The sequence below is a fragment of the Arachis duranensis genome, chromosome 4, assembly GCF_000817695.3.
Source record: "Arachis duranensis cultivar V14167 chromosome 4, aradu.V14167.gnm2.J7QH, whole genome shotgun sequence".
Lineage (NCBI taxonomy): Eukaryota > Viridiplantae > Streptophyta > Magnoliopsida > Fabales > Fabaceae > Arachis > Arachis duranensis.
The window spans coordinates 4,853,698-4,871,604 of NC_029775.3; the positions used below are offsets into that span (position 1 = coordinate 4,853,698).

General features: G+C 31.0%; 3 protein-coding genes across 3 annotated transcripts; 1 reads left to right on the top strand and 2 right to left on the bottom strand.

Annotated features, from left to right (window-relative positions):
- Positions 1 to 6,775: 6,775 nt before the first annotated feature.
- Positions 6,776 to 8,117, top strand: LOC107482890 (uncharacterized). The gene is made up of 3 exons (XM_016103474.3): positions 6,776 to 7,641; positions 7,722 to 7,766; positions 7,857 to 8,117. The coding sequence occupies exons 1-3, from the start codon at positions 6,852 to 6,854 to the stop codon at positions 7,982 to 7,984; spliced, it is 963 nt and encodes a 320-aa protein (XP_015958960.1). The 5' UTR covers positions 6,776 to 6,851; the 3' UTR covers positions 7,985 to 8,117.
- A 224-nt stretch (positions 8,118 to 8,341) lies between these two features.
- On the bottom strand, positions 8,342 to 8,749 carry LOC127746586 (stigma-specific STIG1-like protein 1). Its single transcript, XM_052260417.1, has one exon. The coding sequence runs from the start codon at positions 8,747 to 8,749 to the stop codon at positions 8,342 to 8,344; it is 408 nt and encodes a 135-aa protein (XP_052116377.1).
- Positions 8,750 to 16,393: 7,644 nt separating this feature from the next.
- On the bottom strand, positions 16,394 to 16,947 carry LOC107482889 (stigma-specific STIG1-like protein 1). Its single transcript, XM_016103473.3, has one exon. The coding sequence runs from the start codon at positions 16,904 to 16,906 to the stop codon at positions 16,490 to 16,492; it is 417 nt and encodes a 138-aa protein (XP_015958959.1). The 5' UTR covers positions 16,907 to 16,947; the 3' UTR covers positions 16,394 to 16,489.
- Between the last annotated feature and the right edge of the window lie 960 nt (positions 16,948 to 17,907).

A 17,907-nucleotide genomic window follows, 5' to 3' on the forward strand; every position in this document is an offset into this window, starting at 1 on the left:
GCAGAAACTCCACCGTTGAAAATACATAAGTGAAAGGTTCAGGCATGGCCGAATGGCCAGCCCCCATGATCTGAGAACTAAACGTCCCAAGATGTCTAATACACTAGTAAAAAGTTCTATTTATAATAAACTAGCTACTAGGGTTTACATGAGTAAGTAATTGATGCATAAATCCACTTCCGGGGCCCACTTGGTGTATGTTTGGGTTGAGCTTGATCTATCCACGAGCTGAGACTTTTGTTGGAGTTGAACGCCGAGTTATGACGTGTTTTGGGCGTTCAACTCCGGGTTATGACATGTTTCTGGCGTTTAACTCCAGACAGCAGCATGTACTTGGCATTGAGCGCCACTTTACGTCGTCAAGTTCCGAATAAAGTATAGACTATTATATATTGCTGGAAAGCTCTAGATGTCTACTTTCCAACGCCGTTGAGAGCGCGCCATTTGGAGTTTTGTAGCTCCAGAAAATCCATTTCGAGTGCAGGGAAGTCAGATTCCAACAGCATCAGCAGTCCTTTGTCAGCCTCCTTTTCAGAGTTTTGGGGAGGTCAGATTCCAACAGCATCAGTAGTCCTTTTGTCAGTCTTTTTCAGAGTTTTGCTCAAGTCCCTCAATTTCAGCCAGAAATTACTTGAAATCACAGAAAAACACACAAACTCATAGTAAAGTCCAGAAATGTGAATTTAACATAAAAACTAATGAAAACATTCCCTAAAAGTAGCTTGAACTTACTAAAAACTACCTAAAAACAATGCCAAAAAGCGTATAAATTATCCGCTCATCACTGGCGTTAAACGCCAGTTTGTCTTCTGTTTTAGGCGTTTAACGCCCAATTGCTGCATGGTTTGGGTGTTTAAATGCCAGTTTTCCTTCTTCACTGGGCGTTTTGAACGCCCAGCTTTTTCTTTGTAATTCCTCTGCTTTATGTTCTTGTTTTTTTGGATTTTTAATAATGAGGAATAATCAAAATGCAACTAAAATCAAATAAACAATGCATGCAAGACACCAAACTTAAAAGTTTGTATACTATTGACACTAACAAGTTGAGAATGCATATGAGAAACAACAAAACACTCAAGACAAGAGACTTTAAAGATCAGAGCAAGTAAATCATCAAGAACAACTTGAAGATCACTGAAGACACATGAATGAATGCAAGAAGAACAAAAACATGCAATTGACACCAAACTTAAAATGAGTCTCTAGACTCAACAAGAAACATAAAATATTTTTGGTTTTTATGATTTTGTAAATTTTTTTTTTGGATTTTTCGAAAATTAAGTGGAAAAAGAAAATAAAGATAAATTCTTAATGAGAATTCCAGGAATCATGCAATGTTAGTCTAAAGCTTCAGTCTAAAGGAATTAGACATGGCTAGCCAAGCTTCAACAGGACATTGCATTCAAGAGCTAAATTGATGAAGATCAATCAGCTTTGGTGATGATAATAACATCACCTTGAAACACTAGAATTCATTCTTAAGAACTCTGAAAAAAAAAATACCCAATCTAAGCAACAAGATGAACCGTCAGTTGTCCAAACTCAACAATCCCCGGCAACGGCGCCAAAAACTTGGTGCACGAAATTGTGATCATCAATGGCGCCATCAACATGGTACGCACAATTGTAATCCCAACTCTTTATCACAACTTCGCACAACTAACCAGCAAGTGCACTGGGTCGTCCAAGTAATAAACCTTACGCGAGTAAGGGTCGATTCCACGGAGATTGTTGGTATGAAGCAAGCTATGATCACCTTGTAAATCTTAGTCAGGCAAACTCAAATGGTTATGGATGATGTATGAATAAAACATAAAGATAAAGATAGAGATACTTATGTAATTCATTGGTGAGAATTTCAGATAAGCGTATGGAGATGCTTTGCATTAAAACATGCTAAAATCTACATGAAATTACCCCCAAAAAGCGTATAAAATATCCGCTCATCAAATGCCTAGTAGGAATTCCCTCACTTTTTGGGTTGCCAACTACCCCTATTATGGTGTTCAACGCCAGGGCTTGGCCCCTTTTTGGGCATTGAATGCCCATCTTGTATCCCTTTACTGGCGTTCAATGCCAACTTTGGTGCTGCCTTAGGCATTGAACACCCAGTGAGGCCTTTCTTACTGGCGTTCAACGCTAGTGATGGTGCTTCTGTGGGCATTGAATGCCCAGCCACTATTCCCTAGCTGGCGTTCAATGCCAAAATTAGAGGATCATTGGACGTTGAATGTCTAGCTACTGCCCCATAGTTGGCGTTCAACGCCTTCTTCTCTGCCACTTTTGGCATTGAATGCCCAATAGGAATTCCCTCACTGGCGTTCAACACCAATGATTCTCCTTTAGATTTGGCCTCAGCTTCTACAGTGATAGCCTTGCACTCTTTTCTTGGATTAACCTCAGTGTTACTTGAAAGAATATTAGGAGGAGTATTAGGGATCCTCTTGCTCAACTGACCAACTTGTACCTCTAGATTTCTGATGGAGGACCTAATTTCAGTTATGAAACTGTGAGTGGTCTTAAAAAGTTCAGAAACTATGATTGCTAAGTCAGAAAGGCTCTGCTTAGAAGTCTCTATCTGTTGCTGAGAAGGTGGGAATGGTGGTCTGTTGTTGAACCTATTCTGGGTTCTTCCACCTTGATTATTGTTAAAGCCTTGTTGAGGCTTCTATTGATCCTTTCATGAGATGTTAGGATAATTTCTCCATGAGGAGTTGTAGATGTTTCCATAGGGCTCTTCCATATAATTCACCTCTTCCATTATGGGTTGATCAGGATCATAAGCATCTCCCTTATAGGAGGTGTCTTGTGTGCTGCCTGTGGCAGCTTACATTCCAGTCAAATGCTGAGAGATCATGCTAATTTGTTGGGTCAAGATCTTGTTCTGAGCCTATATGGCATTCAGAGTATCAACCTCTATAACTTCTTTCTTCTGAGCTACCCCATTGTTCACATGGTTCCTCTCAGAAGTGTACATGAATTGGTTATTTGCAATCATTTCAATAAGTTCCTGTGCCTCTTTTGGTGTTTTTTTCAAGTAGAGTGATTCACCAGCAGAATGGTCCAAGGACATCTTGGAAAGCTCAGATAAGCCATCATATAAGATTCCTATGATAGACCATTTTGGGAGCATTTCAGGAGGACATCTTCAGATCAGTTGCTTGTATCTTTCCCAAACTTCATAGAGGGATTCACCCTCTTTTTGTTTGAAGGTTTGAACTTCCACCCTAATCTTACTCATTTTTTGAGGTGGAAAGATCTTGGCCAAGAAAGCATTGACCAACTTTTCCCAAGAGTCTAGGCTTTCCTTAGGTTGAGAATCCAACCATATCCTAGCTCTGTCTCTAATAGCAAAAAGGAAAACATAAGTCTGTAGACCTCAGGATCTACTCCATTCATCTTAACAGTGTCACAGATTTGCAAGAATTTAGATAGGAACTGATGTGGATCTTCCAATGGAAGTCTATGGAACTTGCAATTCTATTGCACTAGAGAGACTACCTAAGACTTTAGCTCAAAGTTATTTACTCTAATGGCAGGTATAGAGATACTTCTGTCATAGAGGTTAGAATTGGGTGCAGTGAAGTTGCCAAGAACCTTCCTTGCATCTCCTTCATTATTCAGTTCAGCTACCATGTCTATGTTTTCTGCTTCCTGTTCGAATAGCTCTGTGAGATCTCTTTCGGAGGGTTGTGCTTTAACTTGTTGTAAACACCTTCTTAGAGTCCTCTCAGGTTTAGGATCAGGAGTAAAGAGAGGTTCTTTATCTCTGTTCCTGCTCATAAATAAGAAAAGAAAGCAAGGAAAGAAAGAAAGGAAGCTTCTATGCTTGAGTATAAAGGGCTTCCAGTGAGGTGTGGAGAAGAAAAGAAGAATGATGAAAGAAGAAGAGAGAAAGAATTCAAATAAAAGGGAAGAAGAATTCGAAAATTAAGAAGAATTCTATAATTATAAATAAAAATTATTTTTTATTTTTTATTTTATTTAACTATTATTTATTTATTTATTTATTTATTTATTTATTAAAATTAACTTTACTAATTTTCACACTATACATATACTAAGTATCATATTCTAATTTGACTTGGATATCAGACGATATTTGAGGTTTGCCGATGATATGATGCTGTCCATCAGTCCATGACCAACCAATTTCACATTGGTTTTCTAGTTATGAGGAAGTAGGTTCAGGCTTTAAATTAGGTATGGTAGTTTGTTTAGTATGTAGTAGTAGTATTTTTTCCCTCCTAGGGATCGGAGCTTTCAATTGTTAACAGCTTTAATTTATTTTCCATTGATTCACATGGTGGTTTCCTTCGGATTGTAGTTACAGTGGGTAGATGCATGCATGCACATTTATGTGAATATATTTCATCAATTTCGAGTGGCGAGACAGCTATGGCATATTATTCTTATATATCGGCTGCTATATTTATATTTAACTTGATGATGAAATGTTTGTTGGTCGCTATCGATATCAATAAGTATATATGAAGACAATCAATTAATTAATAATTTTTTTTATTACAGAATCGTTTTTAATATTTTTTGAAAGGTTCAGAATTTAAAATTTAAAATAAAAAATACTTTAAAAAATTATCTGACATAATTAGTTGGAAAAAATTGGTTCTCGAGTTAAAATTTTTCCCATATATAAAGGGTGAAATAATAATTAATGGACAAGTATTACCTTATGTTACTTGTTTTGATGATTTTGTATTATGGAGTGCACGAATATGTATCTGCATCTAACTTGATCTCACATCAATATATATCTAGAATATTTTTTATTTTTGCATATTGTTATTATATCCAATTTAAAGCCACATGCTCCTCTAATGTAAATTGTATGCCTTTAAATTTGTCCCGTATTAACTCTTGCAAAAAACGTGTTTATATCCACGAACCTTAGTTACTATATATAAATCTTATATTTGTTATATTTGGTGAACTAAGCTTCACTTGATGAAGAAGAAATAAATTTATAGAACGCGTGGAAGAATACGGTGGTAAGATTAATAAAAGAGGACAATCAGAACAAAATATTAAGACCCCATAATATTAATTCAAAATCTCTATTATGCTTTATTCTAGCTAGATTTTCATTAATTTTAAAGTCTACTCCCCAGTTTCAGCATATTTTCTAAAATTGAGAGGATCTTTCCAGACAAAGTAAAGAATCACGACAACGTAAATAAAATTTTTTTATGACTTTAATTTTACTTTGTGAAGGTATATTTTCAAACCCATTTTAGAATGTGGCTTATTAAGAAGACCCAGCGCCCAAATATTTTGTCTTTTCTTAGAGTTTTAACATTGTTTGCATTGCCAATTAGATCATTACCTCAATTAAGTTTGAATGATTTTAATTTAAACATTTAATAATTCAATAAATTTAGTTATGACAGAAGAAAATCTAATGTACTAAGATATTAATAGTTGAATGAATTAAAAAAGAGAGAAAAAGAGTAAAAATTGAGAGAAGAAGAAAAATAAATTTTTCTCATTTTAAAATTTTTAAATGAATGAAAATAAAATATTAAAAAAATATTTAGTAATTAATTTTATGTACTCTGTATGTACTCATACTATAATTAATTATCATCAACATTAAATTAATAAAAAAATTAATCTAAATAACAATTACACCAATAATTCTGAGATATATGTCATACTACGTATACTATTTTTATTTTTTTGTGTCATATTATCTGTGTTTACTGAAAATGTCATTGTCTTGTATATGTTACTAAAACACACAAAAACATTAAGTCTCCTATCACATAAATCTCACAAAAAAAAGTATAGACATAGATTTCCATAGCCATAAAGTAAATTCAACCCCGTAATTTATATTCAACAATATTTTGAGATGCAACTTATATACGAGGACAAATGAAACAATAGGAAAAATTTCACAATTTAAATGTGTTTGTGTGTTTTTTTTGTTTTTCGGAGTGGTGAATAGGATACTCAACCTCCTCTTTCACAAAAATATGATAATATTCGCTCAGTATTATTTGGTTCTTTCATTTTTTTTCTTCTATTGAAATTATTTCTGATAAGAAATTATTTGTTAATACTAAAAAAATGTGTTCTATCTATGTTTAATTTTGTTTTTGACACGGTGAAGATGAAGTTCATTCCTTGATCTTTGATGAATCTTATCTTTGTTAATAGGCTGAGTCGGGTTTGTGATAATCCAAAATTGTTTGATCCATTCACTTTCATACACTAGGCCTTTCATTAATTGAGGCCTCATGACCAAATATAAAATTTAAGCTTTGGATCAATTAGTTTTTGTCCATTAATAGATAAGTTATGGTAATATTAAGCCTTTCCTTAATTGCGGCCTCATGACCAAATATAAAATTTAAGCTTTGGATCAATTAGTTTTTGTCCATTAATAGATAAGTTATGGTAATATTAATATTTGTTTTCGTAGCTCAGTTGGTTAGAACAGCCGTTTAGTAGCGGGATAGTTGTATTATGCTTGAAGTCCGAAATACAGCATGATTCTTTATGTTTATACGCTGCGTCTAACGCTAATGGAATCTTACGGTGATGATTACTTCCTCCACTGGTTCTCTCTTCTGTCCCCATCTTCACAAGGCAGAAAAGCAAAAGCGCAACAACGCACACATTAAAGAAACAAAAAGGAAATAATAAATAAATAAACAATAGCAAAAGCAAAAGCAGACACAAGTAACACTTCAACTATTATTCCTTCTTTCTTCTACACTTCTCCTTAGTTACTTGGCCAATAATAATCATCTGTACCACTTTCATTATTATTTTCTCTAAATTCATCGTCATCACGATTTTGTTGTTTCAAACCATTATTGGCTAAAATGATATCACTGGTAACTCAAGTCATTATTCTTTCATCACTTGTCACCCTCACAAGATCACAATCTAGTACCTGCAGAAATTCTTGTGGCGACATTCCAATTCAATACCCTTTTGGAATTGATGATGGATGTGGAAGTCCTTACTACAGACACATCCTCCTCTGTTCTGACTCAGGCAAGCTTCAACTCAGAACCCCATCTGGGACATATCCCGTTAGGAACCTCTCTTACGCAGATCCACACATGGTTGTCACTGATCCATTCATGTGGACTTGTCAGGACGGTGAGAGTTTTCGAGCCACAAGGCCATTCAGTTTGGACACAAGCACACACTTGAAGCTTTCAACACAAAATGAGTACATATTCTTGAACTGTAGTGAAGACAATGTAATCATTCAACCAAAGCCTATGTTCTGTGAGCACTTCCCTGAACACTGTGATTCATCTTGTGATAGTGCCAGCTACCTCTGCAGGCACTTACCACAGTGCTCTTTCGCTCTCACTCATACTTCTTGCTGTTCTTACTATCCAAAAGCCACTGAATCGTTGAGGTTGATGCTCAAGTATTGTTCTAGTTATGCTAGCATTTATTGGAGGAATGTTGGTGCTCCTCAACCTTATGATCAAGTTCCTGAGTATGGGATCAGGGTTGATTTCGATATACCGGTAACTATGCGTTGCCTTCAATGCCAGGATCCATTGAAAGGTGGTGGAACTTGTGGATTTGATACTCACACTCAGAGTTTCACGTGCCTATGCAAGCAGGGAAACTCCACAACCCATTGCAAAGGTAGCTTCTTTAAGGTTATGTTTGTAATTATTATTTTTGTAGTTTGCTTGAATAACAAGTTTATTAATTGGGTGTGGCAGATTATAACATTGCACAACACAATAAGAGGGTCCAAGTGATTGCAGGTAATAGAAATAAGTTAAGAATAGACTATATATAAACATTAGATTAGTGTTAATTAATTAGGTTATGTTTGAAATGTGGGTGACATGCAGGGACATTTACAGGTGTTTCTGCCGCAGGAGCAATTGGAATTGGAGCTGGTATTTGGTACTTGAAGAAACTGAGAGCTACAGCACCAGTAACATGTGGAGTTCAAACAAATGAGAACCGACTATTCTAAAAAACATACGACACATCTATAGTTTTTATTGGTATAGAGTTTGCTTCCCCAATTTTCCTAGTTTTGTATTGGCATCTCTATGTGATTTAATTATGTCAAGTTTATAGTATAAAAGAATAAATTATTTTTATTAGCTGCGAATCTGTGATACTACATATCTCCAAATATTTTGTGAAACAGAGCACTAGCATATCTGTTCAGTAATATATCTCTAGTAAGAGTCTTATAATAATTATAAAGTACAAGATCTAATGACATTGTCATTAATTTATTAGTTACTTGCTTCTTAAGTAATAATAAATAATAATCACCTACAAATTAACAAACTAATTAATTACATTGTTAGTATTAGTATATTCAGGCATAGCTGCAGATACCGTAGACGCAGGAATCCCCTTTGCTGCACTTGTTACCGCAGATTCCACAATGGTGTTTATCCACCATATGATTCACACACTTTCCTTTGCAACAAAGCTGGGAGTACTTGCACTTCTTCCCACACCTACCACAGTTGTTTCTGTCCGTTGACACATTCACACATTTTTTATGGCAACAGTCCGGCCCTTGGCTCCCGGCCACACGACAAACTCGTGGGTACTTATTGCAAGTCATCGCCCCACCAACACCGTGGCGCCCGTGATGGAACCCTTTGGTGCTGCGAAGTGACGAGGCTAATTCAAATTGTGGTTCTAATTCAGCCATGACCAAAGCCGTTAGCATGGCCAAAATGAATAACAAGAAGAGTACCATCTGAATGGCCTTCATAATAACGTATTGTATATGCGAAATAATTGATGTTCAATTCAATTCTTAGTTAACTGATGTAAAAGGGAGAAATCAACTACAATTTATAGGGAGAAGTTCAGATAAAAATGGTCTAATTTGACCTGCACGGCATGAACTTCAATGCTCTATGGGTTAGTAACGAAATTAGGCTTTCTTAATTACTTGTAATACAAGTTAATAAAGTAAGTTGGAAAAATAATATAATATAATGTAAACTGAGAACCATATTTTAATGTGTGTTTTGTTGATAGATATCGAACAGGAAATATTGAACGGAATAATATTATATTCTATATATCTGCTCTAATAAGTCAAGTTGAGGATGTAGTTTTTTAGTTTCTAATGAATATAAACTCAAAATATTTAGTTGCATGCAGTGAAGCATAATTAATTAAGGTGACTGCTCCTTTTTTTAGTATAATTAATCAAGGAAATTAATTAAATATGTTGTTTTATTGGAATAAACCAAAAATTCGTTACAACGCCACTGCTCCTTTTCATTCTATCTCACGGTCTGACCTTTGGGTGGAAAAGGAATATAATTAATTAAGGTCAACAATAACCAAAGATGTAACATTTTACTTTTAATATTTGTTCAACTACTTTATAGTATTTTAGATCGTTTTTATTATATAGAATATTTTTTACCGAATAAATGACTAATAAATCCTTCTAAGAGACCATTGTTATAGAATTCAAAAATACTTGCTAAAAATAATGAATTTTGTCTGCCGTTGAATCTTTTATTTTGACTCTCTCAACTAATAGTCTTATAACATCTTTTTGCTAAATTATTTGTTCTTTGTTCAAAATGATGAATATTGGCCATGTATTATAATTAAGTTTCAAAGGTTGAATTATTGAGTTTTAGTTGGATCTGTTGCTAGTTTTTTTTGGAAAGATTCTTGTTTGTACATGTTTGTTGATTATTAAGTTTTATTCAAGCTAAATTTAAATTCTTAACATTATCAAATCAAGAATGGAGAATATCCTTATTATTTTATTTCACCAGTAATATTAAAAAGAAAATAATATAAAATTATCTTATTTAATTTAATATTTATTATATCTAAAATTATTTATTTATTTCAACAATAATAAATACACAAAATAAAAAAAATTGGCTATGTTGCACTAATTTTTATTATCTTTTAAATATTTTTTGTTTGAGAATATTTAATATCTAGATAAACATATAAGATAAGAGTTAATTAAATTTTTTTTACTTTAAACTTATACATAGTTTTTTCCATTGTAAATTTGTAACTTTATTTATTATTTCTAACAAAATATGAAGGTAAATAGTCAAATAATATTGATTCAACAACTAAGAATAATAGAAACTATATAATTTTTGTTCTCTTCCATTGTTTTTATTTCACGGAGAACGACAAAAAGTTGATAATACACTCTTTTCTAAGATGTAAACATAAATAACACAACTAAAAAAACGAAAAAGTCTAAGTACTTTTTCCTTCTAAACAAAACTAAAGGACCTCTTATTTGATCTATTATTCTCTACTTCGATAAACACCTCTCTAATCTCTACTTAATTTATAAGTAGAATTTACTATTGGTGCATGTCCCTTTGAGACATGTTTGTTTGTTGGTGCACTTGGTGCAACATTTTCCACAGTGTTTCTCGTTAGTTTTGAGATTGACACACTTGCCTCCGCAACATGTCTTTTTATGATTGCATTTGTGTCCACACCTCCCACAATTATTTCTGTCACTTGTAAAGTCTATGTTTTTGTTTTTCTCATCACATTTTTCCCTGTTTGGTGCTTCGGCTGGTGCTTTCTCAGAGTGGTTTGGTGCCTCAGCTGGTGCTTCGGCTGGTGCTTCCTCAGAGTGGTTTGGTGCCTCAATTGGTGCTTCAGAATGTGCTACTGTTAGTGACACATTAATGACCATGGCCATTATTAAAATGGACACAAGGAAGAGGATCTTGAATAACTTCATATTATTCTCTATGTTTGTTTGTGTTATAGGAGATCGATATAGATAGATATAGAAGAGAAATGAAAATCGAGTAATGAACTAATGAGAAGAGCAAAGATGTTAGAAATATTTATAGTAGATTGAACCTACTATAAGAAGTTTTATTTCATGGAGTAGGTATGGCCTCTAATTAATTATCATAAATATAAAACTGCCGTTTTTTTTATAATTACGGATTAAATCAATAGGGTAGTGGAAGTTATATAAGTTTTTGTTTTTGGAAAATCAATAAATACCTATTGATCTGTTGAAATTGGACAAGGAAACATATATTAGCTTCAGACTAAATATTAATTACGAATCAAATAAATCCATAGTGTAAAGGAAGGCATGATATTTTTTAAAATAATAAATTAAATTAAAAACTAAACAAGAGAAAACAACAAATTAATTATTATATTAATTCATATAATTTTATTAAACTTTTAATTAAATTTTTATAATTATTTAAGATATATATAATGTATTTTGAAATATTCTGAAGTAAATATTTTAATTTGTTTTAAAAATCCTTCAATAAGAACTTAATTAAAAACATTAATATAAGAATTCAATTATAAACTTTGAAGTAAAAAATTTAATAAAAGCATAAGAATTAACAAAGTATTTCTATGTTTTTAATTGGTTGTATGCTAAGAATTAAGAATGTTATATATATTATGTTTATGTATATTTTTTATTTTTAGTATTAAAAATATTAAACGAAAATAAAAAAGATGTTATTTATACTATAGAAAGAAAATATAAAAAAATAGTATAAAACACTGTGATGGATTAAAGGAAATGTACATAACTTAAAGACATCACATGAAACGGCCATTAAATATGGTGCAAACTTAAAATTAACGAATTATAATACACGAGCCTCAAATGCTAAGAAAAAGTTACATTCAATGTACATAACTTATAGCTAAGACATCACATGAACATACCATTCAATGCATATTGGTCAACAGGTAAAATAAATGTGAGTTACATTAGGATATAAATTATAATAAATATAATTAAATATTATAGACTTTGAAAAAATAAATAAAATATCGACTACAAAGTACAAACTCCATTAGTACTTGTATCTAATGTATAAGTCACAAATTTATTTTCTACTCCATTGTATATGAACTCAACCCAAAAATCAGAGAGAACAAGTTTTGCTATACTAAAATAAATTTTGTTCTGAACCTAATCCTTAGGTCCCTTAAGCAGCCAAATTGCGACCCGATTTTTCGGTCTTTCTGCGGTCAAACCGGCCAATCCCAAATCTCTTAATCAATATTTAAACTCAGATATTTTTTATTTTAATCAAAAAAATAAAATAAGATAATAGCATAAATTATATAAAAGAGGTTAAGGACTCTTTTAGGTATGTTACATACTTCTAACTCTCAATTACACTTCTTAGAAGTTAGATCTATTTTAATTTAGACATGAAGTGTCTTTACTGCTCTAAAAAGATCCGACGAGTTTCTAATTCTCCTTTCAACCTGTACCAAATGAATACAAAAATTAATAATTAATTAATTATTTGTATAAAATACATATTAAAATATAAAATATATATTAAAAAATAAAAAATAAAAATATGTATGGTGATTTTTTTTTATCCAATTGAAAAAATTATTTATTTACTAGTTTACCAATTTTTATATTTAGTTGTATTTTTGTAGTGTGAAACAAAAAAATATGTGTGCATTTAAATAAAGCAAAATTTATAAAGTTTTTAGTAGTTATGTGAGTCAAAATAAAATTTTGATTATCTATTTTGGCACATTTTCATAGCCAAAAAAAGGGTAAAATAGGTTCATTCTTGCGATTTCAAGATACGAAAATGGGAGAAAAGATGTGGTTAACTTATGCAATCTACACAAACAAAAACATGAAAGAATATCTAGTACATTTTTGCTAAGGTTTGAAAAATCAAACCACTAATTGAATCCATAGAGTTAAAAGATTCAAATATTAAAAAGTTTAACTAAGATTAATCGGAGATTAAACTGGAATGATAAAAAAATATATTTATATATAAAATATATAATTTTTTATGAAAAATAATTTTTTTATTTTATTATTTTAAATTAGTTAATCACTAAAAAATTATACTGATCTGATCGATTAACCATTTATTTGACTGATATTTTTAGTTTTTCAATAGTTAATTGTCAACAAACTTTTACCCTAATCTAGACCAATTTAATAGTCGATTTCTAATTAATCTATTTCGTCGAGTTTTTAGAAGAATGAATTTCGTAGCCTCTAAATAAAAAGTGACTTAAATTTCAAAATTTTCTTCTCTAATTTTCACTTATATCCTGATGGTATAATAAAGATTTTTGTTTTCATCGACATAATTGTTGGACTTATAATGTTATCTTTCCGTGTTTCTGGTAGCTTGATGTATAAGTTATTAGCTAGTTAGTTAGTTTTGGTCTTTTGGATGGTATAACAAAAATTTTTCTTTTTATTGACATAATTGTTGGAGTTATAATGTTATATCTTGCAGTGTTTCTGTTAGCTTGATGTACAAGTTAGGTAGTTAGTATTTAGTTACGGACGGTTGAGAGATCAGTTTGGTTAGTTAGTTTGGAGATATTTATCCATTCTAACTGAAACAGTTGGTTTGTTCATTTCACGAATTCTAACTCTGTTGCTTTCTTCTTAGTGGCTCTAATGCAAGCTCAGTTTCTGTCTCTTCTCATTCTCCATTTTCCATCCCTCTTAACTTCTCTTCTTTTGGTGAATCTTAACTGTTTCACATACATAAATTGGATTATTGGGCTCATACATAAATGGTTCTTTTATTAGTGAAACTTAACACTCTTTAACTTATTCCTACAATTTGGAACAATAATTTATAATGAAGTACATATTATCTGAAAAACAATCAATTACCAGTTGCACTTAACAACAAACAGAGGAGATCGGTATTTAATTATTTATGGTACAATGAAATTTAAAAAAAAAATTACAATATTATTACTATAATTTCACCAAATTAAATCATACTAGTCAATGCAAAGAATAAAAATGAATAATAACTAAGCATAGCTGCACATGCCATAGACACAGGAGCTCTTGGAATCGCACTTGTTGCCACATTTGCCACAGTGCTTCTCATTAGTCATTTGGGGATTCATCATGCATGTTTGGTCTTAATTATTGTTAATTAGGATAAGATTACATGGATGAAGACCTTAACTGATTACTTAATCCTACATACCGGTTTATTAGTTAGGTACATACTTAGGTGGTCTGCATTTAATTTACGGCCAAAACCCGAATTAGGCTTGTTCGTTGACAATATAAGAACTTCAAATCTCGTACATACTTGTTAGTTACGTTGAAATTATATTGGAGGAGGAAACGTATATATCCAAAATAGATAGATATTTGTGATGAAACAACTCTATATATATAGGAAATGAATATATAATATACACTTCAAATTAAATATATTGATTACAAGTTGTGGTAATTATTTAATAAACTAATAAATCTATAGATCGAATGCTAATCACAAGAAAAACTCAAGCTCAGATAGGTATGATTTCTATGAAATTCAGAAAAGCCGTTACAGACGCACAGTCGCACATACCATTGTTGGTTCAAGAAAAGTTAGTTATAAATTGGCCAACTTGTTTGAAGACAGCTAGCATAGTATACCGGTATACGATTTTGACTTCAGAGTCTGTTACTGGGCCATTTAACCGTGCGTTTTTCGTTTCTTCAAATAACTAATTAAGTAAGTATAGTTTGGACCTTGGACTTTGGACTTTGGATTTAGGAGTTTAGACCATGTTATTATTTTTGAAAGGGGTTTGTTGTATAATTTTTGTTTGTTAAATATTCTTTTTTAATTTATATTTATATAAATATATTCTTGAAATTTTTTATTTAAATTCAAGACTAATTATACATTAAGATAATAGTATTTATCGTCTTAATTATATATTATTTTCATATTTATTATTATATATTATTATACAAATTTCTTAATTAAAAAGTGAATTAACACTAGTCACATTATAGTATAATAATTAATTCTTTTCCAATTTTCTTCTTTCTCTCTTGACAACAATTAAATCCAAGTCTGGGACCATTATTTATTTCTTCAACATAAGAAAAAGTAATTAACAGAGAAAGTGATAGAAGAAAATGAAATTGAAATTTACCAGAATGAAAAAGTGATGAATTGCAAATAGAAACTTACGTAATTATTTGTCCCTCGTCTACTTTTTCCATCACATTTGTTAATGATAAATAGGAATTAGTGGATTAATTAAGTAGTGATTCGTTTATGGACTTTAATTTATGCATTATCTAATGCATTTTTTTATTTGTGAAAACTAATTAATTATATAATATAATGGAATATTATTTAAGAAGTAGTGTTTTTTAATCTGTATATGAAGGTTACAAACTTAGAATTAAGGGAAGATTAGAAGAGGGATCATTTGGGTATAACTATTTGGATGCCGAATTCTCTTATAATATTTATGTATACTAATAGATTGATTGTATTTTTAATAAATAATAATAAATTTATAAATCTTAAAAATAAGAAAATTATAAAAGAAAATAGTTTAGGAGTAAAAAGTTATACGCTAAATTTCTTTCAATTTATTTTATCCCTTTTATATAGAATAGCTAGATAGTTACAAGAATTATACAAAGAAGTGAACCAGCAAGAACTTTTACAAAAAATTTCTATGAAAGTGAAACTAGATAAAGTACTACATATTTGAATGTTCAACCAACAATACTATGAAATGTGTAGACAGATCCTTTTATGAAAGGCTACATTTAACACTTGATGCTTATTCTAATGCATATTGAAAATGCATAAAAATATAAAGAGAATAAATATTATATTTTACATAAAAAAATCTTTTTTTAACATTTTTTTTATATTTATTCTATATGCTATGCACATTTTCAATCCGTACATGAATGCGAGTCTTAACACATAAGTTTTATTTATACTGACGTAATTAATATTTTTATATGACTAATTACATGAAACATGTTGATTTTAAAAAAAGAGAAGTCCACAATTATTTAACTTATTTTCCTGAATTGACAATTGAATAATCTTTTGGATAATTTCATTTTGTTACTCTTTTTATCATTATTTGTTACTTATTTTTTTTAAATGCAGGTATTCGTAATTCTAATTTATCTAATAAGAGATAAAGTTTACTGAGGGAGTAAAGCTCTCAATAAACATTTTTTTTAAATTAAATCCACCATCATGTCTCTGTTATGTATCTTTCTGTCCCCAAGACACAAACTCATGCACCTCCATGCACGACTTCAAAATAAACTACATTAAAAAACCATGGAGTAGATGCATTCATTTATTTGATAAACAAATTACAAGCTGTACTTATTAACAACAAACAAACAATAAATTAAAGGAGACATTACATTTTTCGTACAATTAAAGAATTGCAATAATGTTACACAATTCAAATTACACCAATTCAGCAGAGAAATAACAAATAATGCAAATAATAAAATGTTATACCACACCAATAGCACTGATCAAGTTGCCGCCACACACATTAATTAGGAGAAAATTCAGGTGAAGTCGACGTAAAAGTTGATATCTGAGAATTTAAATCAATCAAATTATCTAACGACTCTCAGGTATCAACTTCACGTGAAATCGACTACACTTGAGTTTCCACCCATTAATTATTCCGAGTCTGTTGTAAACTTCTAAGCATAGCTGCACAAGCCATAAACACAAGAGCCTTTGGAATTGCACTTGTTGCCGCATTTGCCACAGTGCTTCTCATTAGTCTTTGGATTGATGCACTTACCTTCACAGCATATCTTGGAATATCCACATTTCTTCCCACACTTTCCGCAGTTCAATTCATCTGTGTTGAAGTTGACACACTTGTTGTTGCAGCAATTAGGACCTCCACTCCCTCTTATGGTATAGCAAACCTTTGGGTTTCTGTCACATGTCAGAGTTGCCTTGCTGCTTCTCTGAGACAGGAACCGGCTTGTTCCTCTCAGAGAATTTGGTTCCTCATCATTCTCATTAGATTCTACTCTTGTTGGCATAGTAATTGCCAATGCCATTATTAGCATGGACACAAGAAAAAGGGTCTTCAACAACTTATTCATTTTCTGCTCTTGAGACAGGAAAGCTTGTTGAAGTGATTGTATTTGTTTGATCTGATTGTGATGAAGAATGGATGTGTAATTTGAAGTATTTATAGGAAACCGGGGTTCATCAATTTTGGTCTTACTCTTACATAATTATTTTATTATTATATATAAGATTACACGCATGAAGCCATTACCAGCTAATTAATTCTATAGTTAGGTACTTAGCTAGGTGGAGTCTAAATTTTACAGCGCCAAAGCTCGAATGTTAGGCTTGGTGGCAATATCATCAGAAATTCAAACTTGATACAAACTTGTTATCAGTTACGTTATAAAGGAATATGATACACATTAATTTGAAGCTTAGTCGATCGAATTACGTACTGTGTTAATTCTTAGTGAGAAATCGATCAATTCGTATTCATCGTGTGCCTGATTTCTTCGGAAACTAATTCGGTGAAATAAAGCAGTTATAGTAGGCCGCCAATTGAAGTTATACGAACAAGAGAGTATACTAATCGGACTTTATAGTTTGTTACGGATCCATTTAATTTAATTTGAAGAATGTTCTGCAAGTAACAATTTGTTTTGGATTAAGTTGTGTTAGGCATGAACGAGTCAAATATATGATACCAGCAACAAGTAAGGATACCACTTTGTCAATTAAATATATATAAATTTAATTTTTATAAAAAATATTAAAAATTATCAAAATTTATTATTTTTTGTCATTATTTAGTTATCAATTCAATTCATTTATTTTAATTTTTTTAGTTTAATAATACAACAAACAATATATTTTTTCATATTTGTAAACATTAATAATTAATTAATAACAAAAATAATAAATTTTAATAGTCTTTTTTATCTTCTAGCAGTCTTCATATATAATTGGATAATATTTAAACTCTATATATAATAGAAAAATGTTAATTAGCCATTAAAAATTGACAAATAATAATTATAATATACACATATATAAAATATATCTGAAAAGGTCTCTTCTATCCTTACCTTCT

Excerpts from the sequence above, each read along its gene's own strand:
- LOC107482890 (XM_016103474.3), top strand. The coding sequence starts at position 6,852 with ATGATATCACTGGTAACTCAAGTCATTATTCTTTCATCACTTGTCACC. Across the intron at positions 7,642-7,721 it reads CTCCACAACCCATTGCAAAG|ATTATAACATTGCACAACAC; the intron begins GTAGCTTCTTTA and ends TGGGTGTGGCAG. Across the intron at positions 7,767-7,856 it reads GAGGGTCCAAGTGATTGCAG|GGACATTTACAGGTGTTTCT; the intron begins GTAATAGAAATA and ends GGTGACATGCAG.
- LOC127746586 (XM_052260417.1), bottom strand. The coding sequence starts at position 8,749 with ATGAAGGCCATTCAGATGGTACTCTTCTTGTTATTCATTTTGGCCATG.
- LOC107482889 (XM_016103473.3), bottom strand. The coding sequence starts at position 16,906 with ATGAATAAGTTGTTGAAGACCCTTTTTCTTGTGTCCATGCTAATAATG.